The sequence below is a fragment of the Colobus angolensis genome, unplaced genomic scaffold (assembly GCF_000951035.1).
Source record: "Colobus angolensis palliatus isolate OR3802 unplaced genomic scaffold, Cang.pa_1.0 Scaffold93, whole genome shotgun sequence".
Lineage (NCBI taxonomy): Eukaryota > Metazoa > Chordata > Mammalia > Primates > Cercopithecidae > Colobus > Colobus angolensis.
In genome coordinates, this window is record NW_012123265.1 from 3,538,190 (window position 1) to 3,559,770 (window position 21,581).

General features: G+C 49.0%; 1 protein-coding gene across 5 annotated transcripts in view; it reads left to right on the forward strand.

The window, feature by feature from the left end:
* The window catches only part of TK2 (thymidine kinase 2, mitochondrial), a 40,457-nt gene extending 25,005 nt beyond the window's left edge, over positions 1 to 15,452 (forward strand). For 4 of the 5 annotated variants that reach the window (XM_011932111.1, XM_011932107.1, XM_011932110.1 and 1 more), the window contains 4 exons: positions 8,043 to 8,131; positions 8,697 to 8,776; positions 11,000 to 11,080; positions 12,729 to 15,452. In XM_011932111.1, coding sequence (XP_011787501.1) covers positions 8,043 to 8,131; positions 8,697 to 8,776; positions 11,000 to 11,080; positions 12,729 to 12,827 — 349 coding nt within the window. In that variant the 3' untranslated portion in view covers positions 12,828 to 15,452. The remainder of the gene's footprint in view (positions 1 to 8,042; positions 8,132 to 8,696; positions 8,777 to 10,999; positions 11,081 to 12,728) is intronic. The other variant, XM_011932108.1, reaches the window with a different exon arrangement.
* Positions 15,453 to 21,581: the final 6,129 nt, after the last annotated feature.

Genomic DNA, 21,581 nt, shown 5'->3' on the forward strand with positions numbered 1-21,581 from the left:
ATCCCACCCCCAAACCTATAGGCCACCCAGCGCCAGGTAGATTTCCCCAGGAGCCATTTGTCTTTGTCTGGCCCAGGTCACAGCTCCTGCTGATGGCCACAGGCTTTGGTAACTCCCACCCATGGTCCTGTGTCATCACATTTCTGATGTGTCAGTTCTGTATCTCCCAATCTCTGTGGTTATGGCATTGGTCCGGATGACATGGGCCTTGCCTGGAGCTGTTTTGTGGGTGGTTTAGGAAGAGAATGTAGCTTTTAATTTTTTTAGCTGTTTTCCTGCCCTGATGACTTTATATTTATGTCTCTCCCCGGCCCTCCCCAAATGCATGGCCTCTGTGGTTAGGATTTTTGTGGGACAATGAACCACAGAAGAAACTTACAGTGTCCTTCTTTCTGTTCTTGGGATCTAATTGTTTTAAGTTCATATGGCTTTCCGGGGGCTCAGATTCCCCTGAAGACCTTGTTGGGGCCTTGACACCCATCACTGAGATCTCTTGAAGCCAAAAGCTGTCAGTGGGCATGTGGCCTCAGGCACTCCAGAGGCTGCTGGGAGAGCTGTGGCTGCTGGAGGGCCAGGCTATCCACCATGGTCTCTAGGGAGATGAGAAAAGGCAGTGTTCCTCGGACCCTTTCATGGAAATCCTCCGAAGGCAGAGGAAAGCTTCCCACAGCACTGCTTACTTATCCTCCCAGCCCCTGTGGTCCAAAGCAGCCACCTGCCAACAACCTGGAAATTTCTTGGAGTCTCCTGTTTTAACCTAGAATTCATTGGGATTTTGCATTTTCCTCCATAGTATATTCTTAAGTTTGTATCTAAAAATAATAATTTACATACTTACCATTGAGGACAATGGATGCTGTATTAAACACCATGCTTTGCATGTGCCTTGGAGTTCCCACTCCCTCAGCCACATACCCCAGAGTCCCTAAGTCCAGGAGGCAGAGAACCGAGGGGTAGGGGCATTCAAAACACCTTCCCAGGGCGTGATTCACTTGTGAACTGCACCTGCTTATGTGTTCCCTGGAAACTGGGCATCTGCTGTCATGGTAAAGGAACAGGGCAGGGACCCATGGACAGGAGCTGTATTTGTTGTCTGGTTGTTGACCCTATTGGGCAGATACGGAACTGAGAAAGGATTACAAAGCCAGGGCTCCTTCCTGATCGGGCAGGAACTAACCACAGGAGGGGAACGTGTTCTGAACCCTGCTGTGTGGGGGCAAGCAGCAAATGAGGAAGTGGCAGGAGGCATCTAGATTTCTCTCATCAAGGCCAAAGGCTTCAGGGCCCACTGGGGCTCCCAAAGCTGAGAATCCTGAGGTACTAGGCCCAAGGGGAGACTCTGCCTCTTCCAGACAGGCCTTACTCTAAGCTTTTCCCATGACCACCTGTGCATCTTGTTTACGGGTAGGTTTCGCTTCAGTAGCACTGAGGTGGGGCCTGAGAGGCCACATTTCTAGTAGGTGCCCGGGTGGGACCACACTCCTACTGGTCAGGGATCACACTTTGAGGAATATGGGCCTTACAAAAAGGTGGCAGGGCCAGGTGTAGTGGCTTATGCTTGTAATCCCAGCACTTTGGGAGGCAGAAGGGGAAGGCTTACTTGAAGCCAGGAGTTCAAGACCAGCCTGGGCAACAAAGTAAGACCCCTATCTCTACAAAAAAATTTAAAAATTAGCTGGGCCTGGTGGTACACATCTGTAGTCCCAGCTACTCAGGAGGCTGAGGCAGGAGGATTGCTTGAGCCCAGGAGATCAGGGCTGCAGTGATCCATGAGCATGCCACTGCCCAAGTGACAAGTGACTCAGTGGGACTTTGTCTAAAAAACAAATAAATAAATAAAAAAGGCTGGTAGCCAGGTGGTCCACAGGGCACCCTCCATCCCTGTGCTGCCACCCTTTTCCCCTGGAGTTCTGACGGTGAGGTGGGCTTCCTTGGGGCTTCACTGGACCTTTGGGGGTCATAAGAGCAAAAGCCCCGGCCTGAGGATTGTCTTCAGGGCCATGGTGAAAAGTTCTGCGCGGTGCAGGATTTCCTGTTTCCTGCACCTGGCCTGTGGTTTCTTAATTTCACCTTTGTTGCTTCATATTTGGGTTGCTGGGGGCTCTGTTGTGTTACGTTTGTTTTTAAGGTTTCTGAACTTATTCCTAGGCCAAGAGTCAGGCAGCCATAGGGCAAAGTAAAAAGTATTTTTAACCAGAGCCACAGAAAGGATGAAGGGAAGGAATACTAGAGCTTGGCCACTCTCCAGACAACTCCAGCTGCCCTTGATGCAGTGGTCATCCACAATGAAGTATTACTGAGAAAGTAGATGTGGGTTTTTTGTTTGTTTGTTTTTGAGATGGAGTCTTGCTCTGTTGCTGAGGCTGGAGTGCACTGGTGCGATCTCAGCTCACTGCAACCTCTGCTTCCCAGATTCAAGCGATTCTCCTGCCTCAGCCTCCCAAGTAGCTGGGATTACAGGTGCCCACCACCATGCCCAGCTCATTTTTGTATTTTTAGTGGAGGTGGGGTTTCACCGTGTTGGCCAGGCTGGTCTCGAACTCCTGACCTCAAGTGATCTGCCCACCCCAGCCTCCCAAAGTGTTGGGATTACAGGTGTGAGCCACTGTGCCCGGCAAAGTAGATGTTTTTAGAGGTTTCTGCTCCTCCAATGCAGATTACTATCATTGTTACTACCTATGCAAAAATGTAGTAAAAAACCGAGTTTGGCTGGGTCCTTTGCCCATACCTAGAATGAGGTGTCTTGGTTCCCACCTGCAGGGAGATCAGCTGGGTACTGGGAACCACACGGTGACATGTGGGGCGTCAGCTCCTGCCTGGGAGCTCGTGTTTCCTCATTTCCTGGGATGCTCTAGGAAAAGGCTTCGGAAAATGCCGTGATGGGGAGCCCTTCACAAGGTGGGAGGGCACATTACCACCACTGCCCCTTCAGTGCTCGGGTTGGTCTTTTCCTCTCTCTCAGAAACTCTTGCAACCTTGGTTCGGGATCTGTGGGGGCCTGGATAGAAGGGTGTACGGCAGGCTCAGGTCCCCAGAAAAGCCCACGTGTTGGAATCCTGCATCTCCTCAAAGTAAAATTTCTTGAAAGGTATTCTTGCTCTTTGGGCCGTGAACAAATGAAGAGCTCGTCAGGGGAGAGACCCGCCTCTTCTGGCACTGTCTACCCCGGGAGGTTGGAGTGTGCAGAATGTAAGTGCAGTTGTGCCACCAGGGGTTTGAGAGGGCTGTGTTAATTGCTGGAGAGGAAGATTCCAGTTACACAGTGTCCTTAAAGATGGGAACTTTTTTTTTTTTTTTTTTTTGAGTCGGAGTTTCGCTCTTATTGCCCGGGCTGGAGTGCAATGGTGCAATCTTGGCTCACTGCAACCTCCACCTCCTGGGTTCAAGCGATTCTCCTGCTTCAGCCTCCTGAGTAGCTGGGATTACAGTCATGTGCCACCACACCCGGCTAATTTTGTATTTTTAGTAGAGACGGGGTTTCTTCATGTTGGTCAGGCTGGTCTCAAACTCCCAACCTCAGGTGATCCTCCTGCCTCAGCCTGCCACAGTGAGCCACTGTGCCTGGCCAAAGATGGGAACTTGTAAGGGGTGGGCAACTGGCTAGCATGAAAAGCTGAAGGTGGTGAGCAAAATTCATGTAGCTAAAGAGGCCACGCAGGTGACTGTGTGGGCCGACTAATGGGAAGCAAAGGTTTTACAAGATTGCCTGGTCATCCTTTTCTAAGAACAGAAGTGAGGGCGTGGAGTGGGGCCCAGCTGAGGAAATGGCGTGCTGACTCACCTGTGGCTGGTGGTTGGGGACACTAAGTAAGACCTGGTGTTTGGAACCACAGGCTGGGCCTCCTCCCTTGCTGATTGGCCCAGGGACTTAGGCTCTTCCCAGCTCCTGTCTAGACTGAAGCCTCCTGGTCTGGGTCATGGGCCTAAGAGCTGTGGCCTTCCTGTAGCTCAGGCTAGAGAGACACTGGACTTGATCCAGGTCAGCTGACAGAGTGGGGCGGGCGGGTGGTGCAATGGAGAGCATTTGGATTTGGGGTTAGGGAGAGCCAGGCTTGAACCCCTGCTCAGACAGAGTTGACCTTCACTTCTCTGATCCTCAGGTTTCTTCTATAAATTGGGACTGAAGCTAGCCTCACAAGGTCTTGTGAAAACAAAAGGAAATAACGTGTACAAGGGAGCTCTTCTAATCCATTCCGCACAGACTGGGGGCTCTCTGGGCCTCAGGGAAGGATGCAAGAAATTGTGCTGATGTAACAGCAGCATTCATGTATTCATGTGGATGAAGACCTTGGTTTTGCCCCCTTGGGGTCAGGGGAGGGGTGAGACTCCCGTGCCCACTGTTGAGTCATGTGCTTGGATTTGCCAGACTTGGATTTGCTTGGTATGACTCTCTGTGCGTTCTGTAGAAATAAAGGCTGTGGCTTGTCTTGTTGGTGGTGTGGGGAGCCCCATGCTTGAGACAGACACACGAGGAGCTGGGCAGAGTTCCTAGGAGGAAGTACAGTTAGAACAGCGCCTGCCGTGCCCCATGTCCCTCGGAGTCATGGAGATCAGGCTTCTGTTTCCTCACTCAGCTCAGCCACTGGTCAATCAGTCCTCCTGGATCCCCCAGTCTCTTCCGGCACACAGTTCCAGTCATGGATGGGTTTTCAATAGGTCTGGCCTACTGACCCTGCCCATGGGAGGCCACCCCACCAAGGACCCCTTCCAAGAACATTGGGAAGGGAGAGGCTGCCCCTCAGTCTGCACCAACCCTGTGGGGGAAGCCTTTTGTTTGACTGTGGTGGGGGTGGGAGTGGGAGGCCCCTGTGACTACCTGGAGCTGATTCCCAGGGGAGCTGTGGTGGGGGCAGAGCCACCAGAATCTCTCAGTCCCAGAGTCCCCCACAGGTGTGACCCCCTCCCCATGTCTCCATGTGTGGACCTCCGTGCACTGTGACTGTTTTGCAGTGGTGGTCGGTTTGGTTTTAGTTAACACTGCTTCATGTGTTCTGAGCTGTGGTTCAGTTCCATGGTCGTATCTGTGGGCACCCTCCCAGCTCTGGGATTGGACAGTCTTCCTTGAACTGTGTGGACAGACACATGAGGTCCTCCGGTGGTTAGTCCAGCCTTGGAGACTTGGGAGACTGTCCCATGGGCAGCTTAGCTTCTCCTCAATTGCTGCTAACTGGCTCCACCCCCTCGGTGCCACCTCTTCTGTGCCCTCAAGCTGTGAGTTTGCTGGAGTAGGGGAGAAGCTAATCAGCAGCTTCCTCATTGCACATTCTCATTTTCTTGGAGCCAATTTTTTTCTCAGTCTAATTTTTCCAGAAACGGAAAATAAGAGAGAGTGGTTTGGTTTCTTGAACATCAAATATTCAGAGCTGAACTAACTGAAACCCAACTCAGGGTAGCCTGAACAATGAGTCGTCGTCAACTCCCAACAGATGGCTTAATTTTTGATGTCTCTGGCCTTGTTTCTCTGCATTTTCCTGCTCCGCATCCTGTTCGTGTCCTCAGTGCGATTCTTTCAGGGGGACAATGTAGTCACGGCAGCACTGGGCTTCTGGTTGGAGTAAGGGCAGGTGTCTTGCTAGTGGCTCTTCCCTAAGTGTGCGGAAGTATCTTTTCTGTAAGTCCCTGCAAACCTCCCTCATGCCTGCCTAATCTAAATCGGGCCCCTGGCTGGGGGAGGCCCTGCACTGATTGGCTTAGCTTGGCTTCCCGAACCCATCGCTGGAACCAGGGGAGACGACTTCCCTTAGACCAATTGTGCCTACCCTAAGGCTTGGAAGCTTGGGGTGGGGTCAGGTTTCCCTGAAGCCCTTGCGTCTGTGGATGGACCCTGAATAAAGAATAGGCTACTTTTAAGGAGATAAGTGGAGAGGAGGCAGGGAGGCAGCCTGTGGGCACAAAGTCGTCACCTGAACTTGTAGTGCCTGAGTTTTGTTGACTGGGAATCCCCTCTGTAGTGCTGCAGGATTTCCTTCCCACTGCTCCTGCCTCCCCTCCCCCACACAGCTGGGAGTCCTGGCAGTCCCACAGGTTGGTCTGCCCTGGCCTCTGTGCTGCAGTCTGCTCAGGCCCCCCTGCTGTTCTCCGTCCACTGTCCCGCTCCTCTGTCAAATGCTCTTCTCTGCTGAGGACATGGGGGTGGTCTCATAGACTAGGGGAGAATGTCCCTCCCCAGTTGGTGTCATGCCTTGCTGTTAGGCCCCAAGACAGGGCTGCTTGTGCCCTTGACCTCCTAGAGTTCCTGCCTCACTTTTGCAGCCTCTTACTTCCTTCCATCCTCATCCCCTCGTGGGATGGAGTCAGCCCCTCCTCGCCCCCTCCCCCGGGAACCTCCCATTGCACACGGCTCAGGTACAGTCACTCCTCCATGGCCAGTCTTGCTGAACCCAGCTCTGAGCGGGTCCCACATGGAGCCACTAGTGGAATGGAGGATGTTAAAGGGAGAATTCCTCTGCTAGGCCTGTGAGGGTCATCTGCCTGCTGATGTGCTTGTGCCCTCCAGCCGTGGCCATTCCTGCTCTCTCTTTCCTGTTGATTTCCTCCCAGGTCACAGGAAACCCACAGAAATACCGGGAATAGATGCCAGATTTCTCCTTTACCGTGGGCTTGTTCTTCCTTCCCACTTTCTTGCCTTCTTTTCTTTCTTTTAAAGTTAATATTTAAAATATGTAGTAGGCCGGGCACAGTGGCTCATGCCTGTAATCCCAGCACTTTGGTAGGCTGAGGCAGGTGGATCATTTGAGGTCAGGAGTTCGAGACCAGCCTGGCCAACATAGTGAAACTGCCTCTACTAAAAATACAAAAATTAGCCTGGCATGGTGATGCACGCCTGTAGTCCCAGCTACTCAGGAGGCTGAGACAGGAGAATTGCTTAAACCCAGGAGACAGAGGTTGCAGTGAGCTGAGATCACACCACTGCACTCCAGCCTGGGTGACAGAGTAAGACTCTGTCTTAAAAAAATAAAAAATAGAATGTGTAGTAATGCTCCCCAACCCCCACTGCTGATTTGCTGATTTGAGAAGTAATGTGTTGTTAAAATTTGGAAAATACAAAAAGGTATAAGGAATAAAAGAAAAGTCTCACATAGTCCTGCAGCTCGAGAAAAGCACTGTTTACATTTTGATATTTTTCTTTCCTGCCTTTCCAAGATGCATTGGTGAATACTTTTGGAAATGTGGTTGGGGTATACACAGTTTTAGATCATGTTGCTTTCACTGAACATTAGATTTGAAATTTTTCCATGCCATTAAATATTATTTTACAATATCATCCTTCAGTTACTGCATGAATTTTCTGTTATATAGATTTACCAAGATTTAGTTTTTTATTGTTTTAAACAGTGCAACAGTGAACATCATGATTATTTTCACAAAATAAAATTTTTGTTTTGTCGGAGTCAGGGGTCTCGCTCTGTTGCCCAGGCTGGAGTGCAGTGGCATGATCATGACCCACTACAGCCTTGAACCCCTGGGCTTGAGTGATCCTCCTGCCTCAGTCTCCCGAGTAGCTGGGACCACAGGCATGCGCCACCACACCTAGCTAATTTTTTTGTAGTTTTTGTAGAGATGGGGGTCGTTCCATGTTGCCCAGGCAGGTCTTGAACTTCTGGCCTCAAGTGATCCTCCCACTTCACCCTCCCAAAGTGCTGGGATTATAGGCATGAGCCACCACCCTGGTCCACAAAATAAATTTCTAGAAGTGAAATTGGTTTGCTGATTCATTGCCCAACCTGAGCACTGTCTCTGTTCTCAGGGCACAAGCTTTAAAGTCCCTTTCTCTGCTTAGAGTTCCAATCCCAAGTGAATTCTCCCATCACTCTGTGCCATGGCCCTTGCAGCATTGCACCATAAGCTGTCCCCAGGCAGCAGGAAGTTGGGAATGCTTAGGGTCTTTGTCACTGCATGTCCAGTATTGCAGGGATCACTTTGTGCCCTGGTACCCTTGGTGACTCCCTTTCAGTGAGAGCCATCTCCAGATCCTTTTGGGGGAATTGCATAGCCTAGAAGCTTTCTCTTAGGTGAATAAGCCCTTATAACTCTCATTGCAGTGGGAAGATGCCAGAAGTGGACTATGTGGTTCTGTCGGAATGGTTTGACTGGATCTTGAGGAACATGGACGTGTCCATTGATTTGATTGGTGAGATGCACCCCTCCCACCTCCCTCTCTGGTCTCTCTCCTGGGCTCCTTGAGGATGTGCTTGGCTGGGCCCCAACCCTTGGGGGCAATGGATGAGGCACTCGACAATTCCTTCCCCATAGGAGTTCAGCCTTCTACCTGAGGGCAGACAGAATTTGGGGCTTCTAGTCTGTCATGGAGAAGAACCTTGGCCTTTGTTCTTTAAAATTCCCTCCCTGGCTCCGCTACTTTCAGACCTCAATCCACTGTGATCTGATGGGTTTTCTAGTTGGTAAAGAACAGGAAGGACAGAGCCTGAACATTCACTGAGACCTGCTTGGTGTGAGGCCTGTGCTGAGCTATGTCTATGAACAGAATCCCATTCAGCCTCAAAACGAACCCATGGGGCTGGTGACATGGAAAGAGAATGAAAATCGGGGCTGAGGGTCAGTGGTCAAGCCGAGAGCTGGCCCTCCCTGCCTCCTACTTGAGCTGTGCAGAACTTCCTCCTGCCTTTGCCCGTGTGCCTGCTTCGCTTCCAAGCCATGAGCAGAGTCCTGAGAGCCACGTATTCTTTTAACCTCAGTTTATCTTCGGACCAATCCTGAGACTTGTTACCAGAGGTTAAAGAGGAGATGCAGGGAAGAGGAGAAGGTCATTCCACTGGTAAGAGGCCTCTTTGACTTGGTTAAAGACAAACTGGGAAACCGCCTCTGTCCACGCCCGGCTTCCTCTCCTAGCCCCACCCCCATGAGATCATTGTGCCTTTGCAGAGAGAGAAACAGGAACCAAGTGTATCAGAGGGTGAACTCTGGCTTCCTGTTTGGCCAGAGACCCACATGGATGTCCAAATCTGCTTGGCTTCCTGTGGTCGCTGACTCACGGTTTGGCAATCCTCCTGCTTGGAGGCCTTCTCCTCCCCTCCCCACCTGCCCCTCCCCATCTTGGCAGCACCAGGGCTTGTCTGTTCTGCCTCCTGAAGATTGCCTGGCCTTGTGCTTTCTGGGTCCTCCCTAGAATGTGAGTTCCAGGAGGGCAGGACTGGCCCCCTTGTGCACTGCTGCATCCCTAGTGCTCAGCACAGTGCCCAGGACGGAGGCAGTGCTCATGCTTAGTAGTGCTTGCCCATTGGAGAGATGCCATGCCCCTCTGAGTTCTGCTCAGGCCACACTGACTCTCATGGGGACTCTGCCAATACAGGCCCAGGCTGTGCTTCTTGCCCTGGTCCTTCCCTCCTCACATCTCCCTCAACGGCCTCCAGGCTGTTGCGCGGCTGATATTTCCAATACTCATACCACTTGTGCAATTTCCCAGCCTAGAACCCTTCAGTGCCTTGCCGCTGGCTAGGATGCAGTCCTCACTTTGTAATATGGCTTATGACCTGGCCCCAACTGCCTCTCTGGCATTATCTTCCTCTATTCCTTACTTTCTATGCTCTGGCTGTAAGGAACTAGTTGTGGCCACACACAAACATCCACACGCACAGTGGAGCTATGCAAATGTGCCTTTGCACCGTCGTTTCCTTTGACTTTAAAGTATTACTCAGATGTCACCTTCTCCAGGAAGCCACCCCTGACCTTCTTTCCATTGTAACCCCCCAAACCCACCCCCTGGCTTTCTGTGATCACAGGCCTTAGGACAGCGTACTGACACTATTTGTTTATACCTTTTTTCCCCCATCCCTCATTAATATCGGCTTTTTAAGATTGGGTCTTATTCTCTCTGTGTCCTCTGCATGTGCCTTGGGGCCTGGTGTCTAGTAGTTGCTCAGTTAGTATTGAACTGAATGTCCCATGTGAAAAACTGCCTCTGGAGGGAGATAGAAGTTGGGCAAGCATTCAGTGGGGCGTCATGGGTTCTGAGCTCAGGATAGGCTGGACTGGGGGCCCTGGGAGGCCTATCCAACTCCTGAAGCCCTGCTCAGCCTTGTTTTTTCCTGTTGCCAGCATGATGCATTCCTGCCACGAAGGCCCGGGCTTCACTCTGGGCAGCTCCTTTGAAATCTTGGAGACAAGAATGCTAGGAAGATGGAGTGTAGTAGAATGGGGCCAGGCTGGACCATGCTGTGATGGGCACAGCAGCTCTGCAGTGACCCAGATGCTCCCCAAGCCTGGGGTCCCTCCAAGTTGTGATCCAAGCCATTGTCTTAAGGGTTTGACCAAGTCCATGGGACACATCTGGCTCCTATTGCCAAGGGAGAGCTGGGCAGCAGATGAAAAGGCAGCTGCAGGGTTGACACGTGAGCCTGTGATGGCGAGTGAAATCTGTGTGAGGAGCCATTCCACTCTGTGCCTGGGAGAGCACGAGTATCTGCTCTGCCCCATATGTAGGCCCCATGGCTTGAGAGGGCCTGTGCCCCTTTTTCCTTGGGCTCCGCCACATCAGGCTTTCTGCAGCTGGCGGTCTTTATATAGTCTCGAGGGTCTATAGGTTATGAGTTGTTGAGGGACTAGAAGGGCAAGGGGTGAGGGTCACAATCCTCTTGGTTGCAAGACAGAGGGGAGGGTTTAGAGGCTGCCTGGGGCTGGGCCCCGTCTGAAGGAACTGAGGCCCTGCTGCTGCAGAAGTGGCAGTAAATGGGAGAAGCCAGGTGTGGGTCCGGCCTTTTGCCTTGGCTTTGATTCAGGCGCCAGAGGAAGGGCCAGTGTTTGTGCCTGTGAACCCCCAGTGGAGCAGAGCAGGGTGGCTGGTGACACTTCTGCTGTTGTTTTGCTCAACCTGGCCACCGAGTGTGCAGCTGCGTCTGCCACTGTCTGCCTGAGCCAGGTTTGCTCTTGCAGGGTTGCTTTGTCTGAGTCGCTGACTATTTTGTTCCCCTCTGCTTGAGACTCTTGGTGGGCGGGGTGTGCCCTGCCCACTCCCGATAGACTGTTTATGTTTCCCTGGCAGGAATACCTGGAAGCAATTCACCATCTCCATGAGGAGTGGCTCATCAAAGGCAGCCTTTTCCCCGTGGCAGCCCCTGTTCTGGTAAGTAAGACTCCCTTACAGGGTACGAGACTGTTCTAGAAAGAGGAGTGACCCAGGGAATGTCAGACATCTTGCAGACAGGGGAGGGCACAGTCCTTTAGAGTTTGACAACTTGGAAGGAGGAAGGTGGGAAGGCTGGTCCTCTCTCTCCTAGTCCCTGTTTCTGGGCTGAGTCTCAGAGTGAGTTGGCCAGACCCGAGGGAAGGCAGTCTGTGTCAGTGCCATCACACCTGGCGGTTGTCACTGATCCAGCATCTTCAGCGAAGACTGTAGACCCGGGTTTCAGTTTTCACCATTTGGGATGGTGGTTCCTCTGATGTGACCTTCCTTCTTCCGTGGATGACACAGAACCTCATTTCACCTTTGTTGGGTGACTCAGGTCATCAGAAGGAATGTCAGTGTCTGGTCTGGGCTGTCACACAGTGATGCCCTTAGGAAGTGCTGAGGTGTGGAACTGTCTGTCCTGCCCACTAATGTCTCTGCATTCCTGTGTTTACTTTTTACAGTAACCCTCCTTTCTCTTGCTGCCATGTGTCATTTCTGACTGATATTGATGTGTCTGCCCCATCAGCATTTCCTCACTTCCCCATCCTTGTTTTCCAGTTTGCTGTTTCCAGATTTCTTTACTCACACAAATGCGCAGTGGCCCAGACGCTCCCAAGAAATGCGGAGTCTGGGGTCCCTCTGAGTCTTGATTGGAGGGAACCTAAGATGGTTACATATACAACATGGGATGGCTGTGAGGCAGGGCTGTGTGCAAGCTTTTGTGCGTGGCTATAGGAACAATGTTTGATGGACTGTGACGCAGGACTATGCATCAGCTTTTGTGCATGGCCATAGGAACATCTGTTTGGGCTCAAACACTTCTGCTCATGGCTCTTGTAGGCAGTGAGGTTCTGGAAAGTGAGATATTACTGTAGTAGTTTTTTGTTTGTTTTTGAGACAGAGTCTCGCTCTTGCCCGGGCTGGAATGCAGACAGTCTCGGCTTGCTGCAACCTCTGCCTCCTGGGTTCAAGTGATTCTCTTGCCTCAGCCTCCCGAGTAGCTGGGACTATAGGCGCATGCCACCGTGCCTGACTGATTTTTTATATTTTTCGTAGAGATGGGGTTTTGCATGTTGGCCAGGCTGGTCTCAAACTCCTGGCCTCAAGTGATCTGTCTGCCTCGGCCTCCCAAAATTCTGGGATTACAGGCATGAGCCACTGTACCCGGCCTACTGTAGTAGATTTTTAAATAAGTACAGTTTATTTTTCTCCCTCATTATGAGAAAAAAAGGAGGGTAGAAAGTGATAAGGGAAAAAAACAAATCATTCATGAGCTTACAGGGTCTCACTATGTTGCCCAGGCTGGTCTCAAACTCCTGGGCTCATGTCATCTTCAGGTGTCAGCCTCCCAAAGTGCTTGGATAATAGACATGAGCCACCATACCTGGCTCTTACAGTACATTCTTAAGTGAAAACCTCATTGGAAATGTAGATTGCCCTAGAGCTGAGAGCAATTTGGCTCTAACCTTCCTTTTTATCTGCCTGCAACCTTCTCTGTGCCCCCTGCCCCCTGCCGCCTGCTTCCATCTCTCTCTCTCCAGCTGTGAAGGGAGGATGCTGCTGAGGTCAGTGCAGCCCTGTGACCCATGTGTCTAATTTCCAGGTGATTGAGGCTGACCACCACATGGAGAGGATGTTAGAACTCTTTGAACAAAATCGGGATCGAATATTAACTCCAGAGAATCGGAAGCTTGGCCCATAGGAGGCAAAAGGTCTATGGATCATGTCTGAAAAATGCCTGCTGCTGCCAAGTTAGCTATTATGAGCAATCTGGAAAAACTTGCTCCCAGGAGGGCTTTGTGTCTGGCCAGCTTGATTTTCCTAATGGTCTCATCTCCTTTGCTAGTGTCTTTGTCGTAAGTCTCTGGCCCTTGTGGGTAAGTGACAAACGGGACCAATGGGTTTGCCAAGCCCTTTGCTGTTCGCAGCCTCACATTCCCCTGGTGCCTCTTCCAGTGGCTTCGTGCTGCCGAGTTGCTTTCATGAAGCCCTTAGGGAGAGCACCTGCTGTGTGCCTGACGTCACACTGGAGCTGTGTACCAATCATCTCAGCCTTCATCAGGAGGCTGAGGTAGGAGTCTTATGTCCCAGGTGAGGAATTTGAAGCTCAGAAAGATTGAGGGCTCCCCAGAGGTCACACAGCCAGTGTGCAGCGGAGCTGGCACCATTCAGACTTTCAGCCAACTCCGCAACTTTCCTTTGCCCTGGCTGCCTCCTCCTGAGAACTGTTCCCCTGCCTCTTCTGGTTGGAGGCTTTCATGTCTCTTTGGGGAGAGCTGGCAGTGTTGGGAGCTGATAACATTTTCTCAATGTTGAGCCGTTCCCAAGGACAGTCAGCATTTCTAGACTTCCACAAAATTGTGCTGCGTTTGACTGGAGCCCTGTGTTCAGTGGTTTCCCCCTCCGAGGCTGCTGCAGGCCCATATACCACATCCTCATGTGCATGTTGAGGACCTTAGGAGATTCACACGCTGGCTCCTGAATGGTGCTCTGTCTCCTTGGTGATGAAGGTCCTGCTTGAGCTGCTGCCAACTCCATGTCAGGGAAGTCGCTTTTGGTGTGTGGCTGGTTTGCCCAGAGCCAAGCGGAGGCAAGGGGCAGCCAGCCCTGGCTTCCAAGCCTCCCGTACTATCTGTGTCCTTGTATAAGGAGCTTTGCTCTTGGAATTACTGAAAGTCTGTGGCCCAAGGAGAGGCACAAGTGGCCTTAAGTCTTTTTGAAATGTTCTTTCATCCAGGGGAATGCCTCGAGCCATAGAGCCTGAAATCATCTTTTTTGGTTCAGAAAATACCTTAACTTCACTCAGCTGGAACTGCGTTGAAAGCGAGGCCGTCCCTTGGATCAAGCAGAAAACAAGAGAAAAAGAACATGCCCTTTGGGGACAGTCTGGAAAGCTGGGATTTGCAAATAAAGGCTCTGGAAGCATTGCTAGTCCTGAAGCTTTGGAGGTGGGCAGAGTGAGCTTCAAGAAGACTGGATGCAAACCCTGGGAAGGATTAAGGCTCAACTCTGGAGAAACAGGCCATGGGCTCTCACAGCAGCCATTAGCTGTAAATAGAGGTAGCAAGGCCACTTCCAGGCCCCTGTGAGTATGGGCACCTGTACGTGCAGTGCTCCAACTCTGCAGGGGTGCCAAGTGACCCTGCTGGGCCAGTCCCAGAGAGTTAAGAAGTCAAGGCCTTCAACTCCTGGTTCTTCCTGTTCGGACCAGTTCTTGTGCCATTGGCAGGATGAGAGGCAGCAGCCAGGCAGGAGCTGTGTCTAGCAACACCTGTAGCCCATGTGCTGCTAATTAGCTGGAAAACTGGGGAAGGCAGAACCTTTGCTACCAGGAATCTTGACATGTGGGGTCCATCTTGAGAATTTGTAAATGAACAGTCCAATATTTCCCCTAGGCTCATTTTGCGCATCCATTTTGGGGGAAATGTGATTTCTCCTTTTTTTTTTCCACTTTTTTTTTTTTTTTGCCCAAGGCACAATCTCAAGAGATCCTGAGAACATGTACCCATGATTTTTCTCTTGCTCTATGATACCCAGTAACTCCTTCACCTAAGCCCTGTTGTTGATTTTGAAGTGCTTCCTGGGCCAGTGATTTTAGCTCCTGCCAGCATCCTTTTGCCAGTAGAGTAACGTGTTTTTATTTTTCAAACCCCATGTTTCCTAACATGGAATGTATGGGTCCAAGAAGAGCCTGCTGTCCTCCCTGCCTTCCACCTTGGAGAGGAGGCTGGGTGCATTAGCAGTGGCCAGGACAGGTCGCAAAAACCTCCCATCCTAGAGACCATACCTGAAACGGCTGAAGCCAGCTTGCACAAGGGCTGCTGTCCCCCTGTGGCAGGCAGAGCTGGTGGGGGCAAGGGCCACAGAGCAGTCATAGACACTGTGGACTGGGGCAGGAGAAGGACAGATGGGACATGGGCACAATGGGGCCTTGTCCTTAGAGCACTGGGAGGTCCTCCCCAGAGGCTCCTGGCCGTGGCTGGGAGGGGCATGGCAGGGGCTGGCATCCCTGTAGAGCCAGAGGGGCCACCCAGGGCAGTGACATTCCAGATGTGTTGGGCCCACCTCATCCTTGCTTTGAGACTGTAGTTCCATGGGGATATGAAATCAGTACACGCCAGAGCTGCTCAGCTGCTCTACCTCTCGCTGACTTTTAAAAATGTTGCATGTCATATACATTTTCTTTCAGTTAGCGTTTATTCCTGTTTTTATTTAAGCTTTTTGACTGTACATGTAAAATATGTGATTATAACCATTTAAAAATATCTTATGTACCTGTTTTTTTTGGAAACTAGATAGAAATATATTTATCTTTTACACAAAAGAAGTGTGTAGCAGGGTGGTCTCGGGCTTTGTGGTGGCTTAGTGGCCAGCGGGGTCCCAGGCTCTTCCCACCTTTCTCTTTTGGTTCCACCTCTTGGCTCCTGGCTTCCTTCTTCTGGGGCCTGACTGTCCAGGATGGTGCCTGGAGCTCCTGCTCTGGCCACGGTTGGCATCAGAGCCCACTGCTCCCCATCCACACTGTAATCCAGATGCTGATAATGTCCCTTTCCAAGGCATAACTAAGATAAGTTGGAAGGTTCCTACAAGGCTTTGCTAGAGGCCCTGGGAGGTGGGGGAAAGGCAAGAGGGCAGTGCCCACCCGCAGACCCGGTCACATGACCTGGCATCAGCGCTGCGGAGTCCTCTGGGCCTCACCTCCCTCTCCCCTCTGCTCCCACATCATCCCACCCTCATCCTCACCCTCACCATCCCTGTCCCGCACCATAGTGTCCCTTGCGAGGCCTAACCCTGTGAGGAATGAAACTACCTTGTCCTTGTTCCAATGACATGAGTGACCGAATTTACAAACGAGTGAACGTGGACCTCTGGAAACATTACCCAGCTTGTTTTTGCCTTTCACTTTCTCTTTCTGCCCCTTTCATTTCCATAGGAGCCCTTCACCTAGATGAGAAGTGTCCCCCCGCCTGGGGATTATATCAGTCAGAACAATCTTCCTGCAGACTCGCACCATTAGACCTGGGACGGTGGTGCCGTTTAAACCTCAGAGCAGGTAAAAGGTGGTGCTGAAACCTGTCTACCCACAGGGTACTATGGAATCTGAATCACTTCTGTTTTCCTAGAGCCCTGGGGTGGGGAGCTCCCTCACGTGTGTGTGGAATGAGGAACACCCATCTCCTTGGCCCTCTCCACCCTGAAGAGTTAGTTATTAAAATAATTGACAAGCTCTTGCAAATGTCAGTCATCCATTGTTCAGAATGGAATAGTAATAATACATCCCTGGCTGCTCTGGGCTTGGCCAGAATTACTCACTGAAGGCCTCAGGGTTACTGGCACACACTTTCTTTTCCTAATAATCCCATCCCCTCAGCTTCCCTAAGGCTGGAGTGAATTTCGTGTTCCTCTAGTTTACATAAGACAGTGAACTTGGCAGAAGCTATCATTAAACAGAAGCTAAGAGAAAGCCTATGTCATGGAATCCAGAATGTGTATTGCCATTTACTGCTGTCCACAGAAGCTGTCTTGAATTTCTTTCTGTGTTTCTTCTTCTTTTTCTGTTTACCAGACTGGGCTCTGGGCTCTGTGGAACACAGGTGTCCTGGGAGATAGTTAATCATTACAAAATATTGGAAACAATCTAAAGATGCATATATAAGAGAGTGGTTAAGTAAACCATTTTCCATTCACATGATGGAGTACTATGCAGCTGTACAGAAGAATGAGGAAGATCTCTGAATAGATATGAAATAATTTCTAGGACATAAAGTTATATGAAAAAAGCAATGCCCAAATGAGTATCCATAGTTTGCTATAGATACTTTGTGTTAGAAAGTAGAGAGTCCAGGTGCGGTGGCTTATGCCTGTAATCCCAGCACTTTGGGAGGTGGGTGGATCACCTGAGGTCAGGAGTTCAAGACCAGCCTGCAACATGGCAAAACCCCATCTCTACTAAAAATACAAAAAAATTAGCCAGGCGTGGTGGTGGGTGCCTGTAATCCCAGCTACTTGAGAGGCTGAGGCAAGAGAATCACTTGAACCCAGGAGGTGGAGGCTGCAGTGAGCCGAGACCACGCCATTGCATTCTAGCCTGGGCAACAAGAATGAAACTCCATCTCGAAAAATAAATTAAAAAAAAAAAAGCGATAGAAGAAAATAAACAGATGCAAAGGAAATATAGGAAGGACACCCAGAGACAAAAATAAGTTGGTGGGAAAAGGCTGGAAAGAAGGAAAGGATGGGACTGGGCTACAGGGATAAGGGAATGAAACTTCTCTGAAATATGTTTTTATTTTTATTTTTTTGAGACAGGGTCTCACCGTGTCGCCCAGGCTGGAGTGCAGTGGTATGTTCTTGGCTCACTGCAGCTCCACCTCTCGGGCTCAAGTGATTCTCGTGCCTCAGTCTCCTGAGTAGCTGGGATTACAGGTGTGTGCCACCACACCTGGCTAATTTTTGTACTTTTAGTAGAGACAGGGTTTCCCCAAGTTGGCCTTGCTAGTCTCAAACTCCTGACCTCAGGTGACATGCCCGCCTTGGTCTCCCAAAGGGCTGGGATTAGTGAACCACTGTGCCCAGCCTGAAATGTCTTTTTCTATAACTGTGACTGTTACATACTGTGACATAGCAATGTTTCACATACCTTTCACATACTGCCAAAATAAATAAGAGCAACCAGGATGTGGAAAACAGAAAACAAATAATTACAGATGAACTCCACTATGCCACAGGTGAGTAACATAACCATACTGAAGGGGCAGGAAAGAACAGAACTAACATATAACTATGGAAAACAGTATCTTTACTGGATATGGTAAGAGTAAAGGCAAAAATTTCTGAACATAGAAGTTGTATAGTTATTAAAAGTGTTTCTTGACCATGCATGGTGGCTCACACCTGTAATCCCAGCACTTTGGGAGGCCAGGGTGGGTGGATCACCTGAGGTCAGGAGTTAGAGACCAGCCTGGCCAACATGGTGAAACCTTGTCTCTACTAAAAATACAAAAATTAGCCAGGTGTGGTGGTACATGCCTGTAATTCCAGCTATGTCGGGAGGCTGAGGCATGAGAATTGCTTGAACCCAGGAGGCAGAGGTTGCAATGGGGGAAAAAAAAAGCTGTTTCTCACAGGAATATAGGTTAGTGATTCTGAAACTATGTATACTAAAGTTGAACAAATAAGTAAATAGATTGTAGACTATGAGGGCTGGATTTCTTGTTGTTGGTGAAAGAGGTTATAAATAATAGAGAGGGGGCTAGAATAAACCCTGTGGTGCTGTGTTACAATAGGAGATGTTAGTCTAAACTCATGATTTTAAAATTTTAGGCTCTAGTGGCTCACCCTTGTAATCCCAGCACTTCAGGAGACCAAGGCAGGTGAATTGCTTGAGCCCAGGAGTTAGAGATCAGCCTGGGCAACATGGCAAAACCCCGTCTCTACAAAAAATACAAAAATTAGCCAGGTGTGATGGTGTGCACCTGTAGTCCCAGCTACTTGGGAGGCTGTGGTGTGAGAATAGATTGAGTCCAGGGGTTCAAGGCTGCAGAGAGCTGTGATTGTACCACTGCACTCCAGCCTGGGCAACTAAGCAAGTCCCTGTCTCTAAATAAATAATAAATAAAATTATATATAGATAGATACAGAAATATAGATCCGTGTGTATGTTTAGGTGTGCTTAGTACACATACCTATGTTTCCTAGCTCTGTCCTGAGTGGGTCTAGAAGCAATGGCACCCAGTAACAGTGAGCACACCTGGTACCCAGTTCTTGGTCTCTAAACATCATTCTCCTGTAAAAGGAACCAGGGCTCCTAGGAGATGTTGTTGATTCCAGGGATGCCACAGGGGAATGGCAAGATGAGCCTGGAATATCTTGTGGTGCTAGAAAGAAGGTGCAGGGGGGTTGGGGGTGATAGAACCATGTCAAGGGAATGGAGCTTGCCTGAAGTTCCTAATGGCCAAAGCTGGACCAGTTTGAGGAAAAAATAAATTATGATAGTATTGGATTCTAACACATAGACTAAAATAAATATCCACGAATCCATGCTGATATAAACAAACAATTAAAGAAATAAACAAGGAAGAAAGAGAGTGCTTCCTTATAATAGATTTCCAGTTAATACACATAAAAGGCAAGAGAGAAACAGAGACTTGCCATTACACAAACACCACAGTTAAAAATATCACAGGCTAGGTGCGGTGGCTCATGCGTGTAATCCCAGCACTTTGGGAGGCCAAGGTGGGTAGATCATCAAGTCAGGAGATCCAGACCATCCTGGCTAACACAGTGAAACCCCGTCTCTACTAAAAATGCAAAAAAATTAGCTGGGTATGGTGGTGGGCGCCTGTAGTCCCAGCTACTCTGGAGGCTGACGCAGGAGAATGGCGTGAACCTGGGAGGCGGAGCTTGCAGTGAGCCGAAATGGTGCCATTGCACTCCAGCCTGGGCGACAGAACGAGACTCTGCCTAAAAAAAAAAAAGAATATATATATATATATATATACACACACACACACACACACATATATTTTATATATATACATATATACACACACACACACACACACACACACACACAAGATTTACCTGTCGATACTAAAATTAGTGGACTGAAGTTTGAGGAGAAACAAGATTTGCATAGTTTCTGTTTTCCGCAATATTATTTATCAAGTAAAAAGGGAAAGAAAGTAACTAATTTGACAGTGGAGATGGCAACCCCATAGACACCAGCTTAATAAGTGATCGAGGTGATAAGACATAGTGACATCATGAAGCCTTTACGAAGACACACTGAAGACAGCATCATCATTTTTTTTTTTTTTTCTTTTGAGACAGGGTCTCGCTGTCACCCAGGCTGGAATGCAGTGACACAATCACAGCTCACTGCACCTCGACCTCCTGGGCTCAGGTGATTCTCCTCAGCTTCCTGGGGAGCGGGGGCTACAGGTGCATGCCACCAGTCCTGGATAATTTTTGGTATTTTTTGTAGAGTAGAGCTTTTGTCATGTTGCCCAGGCTGGACTCGAACTCCTGAGCTCAAGTGATCTGCCTGCCTTGGCCTCTGAAAGTGCTGGGATTACCGTGTGAGCCATTGTGCCTGGCAGTATCTTTTTTTTTTTTTGGTGTGGTATCCTTGCCAGAACTGCATACTTGACTCCAGTAATAAGAAAGCACCAGCCAAACAAAATAACTGATTGGAAAAAGCTCTTTAAAAGCACCAAGATCATGTTAGACAAGGAAAAAACTGAAGAACTATTATAGACTGGAGGAGACAAAGGAAAATATACAAATGCAATGTGGGATCCTGGATAGGCTCCTGGAATAGAGAAAGGATATTAGTAGAACACTGGGAAACTTAAATAATGTTTGTAATATAGTTAATAACATTGTATCAATATTAATTTCCTGTTCTTGATCGTTATATTATGGTTACATAAGATGTCAGCTTCAGTGCAATGTGGGATCCTGTATATGCTCCTGGAATAGAGAAAGGATATTAATGGAACACTGGGGAAACTTAAATAATGTTTGTAGTATAGTTAATAACATTATATCAATATTAATTTCCTGTTGTTGATCATTATACTATGGTTACATAAGATGTCAGCTTCAGGAGAAGCAGGGCCAGGAGTGGAAAGGAGTTCTTTGTACTATTTTGCAACTTTTCTCTCGGTCTAAAATTAGTTAGAATAATGCCCTTCATGGGAAATAAAGGCAGAGCACAACACTGTAAATATTACAATCCCAAATGTTTAATATATGCATATATAGAAAAAAGACTGGGAGGAATTGCAGGAATCTGGTGATGTTGGGTATCTCTGAATGGTGGAAATTATGGTAATGTTTGCTTTTGTTTTCATATTCATCTATACTTTTTAAGTTTTCTGCTCATTTGATGGTTTAATATGATGGATCCTTGGAAATAATGGTGAATGAGACAAGATGAAGTTTATCTCTCATGGAGTTTATCTTCTAATGGGGGGAAATGGAAAATGAATACATGAGTTCAAATCTTTGTGCAGAAAATTAAACTAAGCTGATGTGATAGAGAGAGGATTGGTCAGAGGGGGCCTCTCTGAGAAGGTGACGTTTAAGGGGAGATGTGAATAACAAGAAAGAGAACATGGCAGGGTGGGGTAGGGAGACAGAGCGGAGGGAACAGTCTGTGCAGAGGCTGGGAATAGGGCCAGGCTCAGCATGTTCCAGAACCTTGCAGAAGCCAGGGTGGCTTTGGCTACAGTGGACATTGGGGAAGGGACCTGAGATGAGTTCAGAGGGGAAGTGAGAGGCTGAGCCTGGAACTTGATATGGCCTTAGGCACCCCTGGAGGGAACTGAACACATGAGGATCATGATCAAATGTTTTTTTTTTTTAAACATTTTTATTTTATTATTATTTTTAAATATATAGAGATGGAGTCTTTTTATATTGCCCAGGCTGGTCCCAAAATCCTGGACTC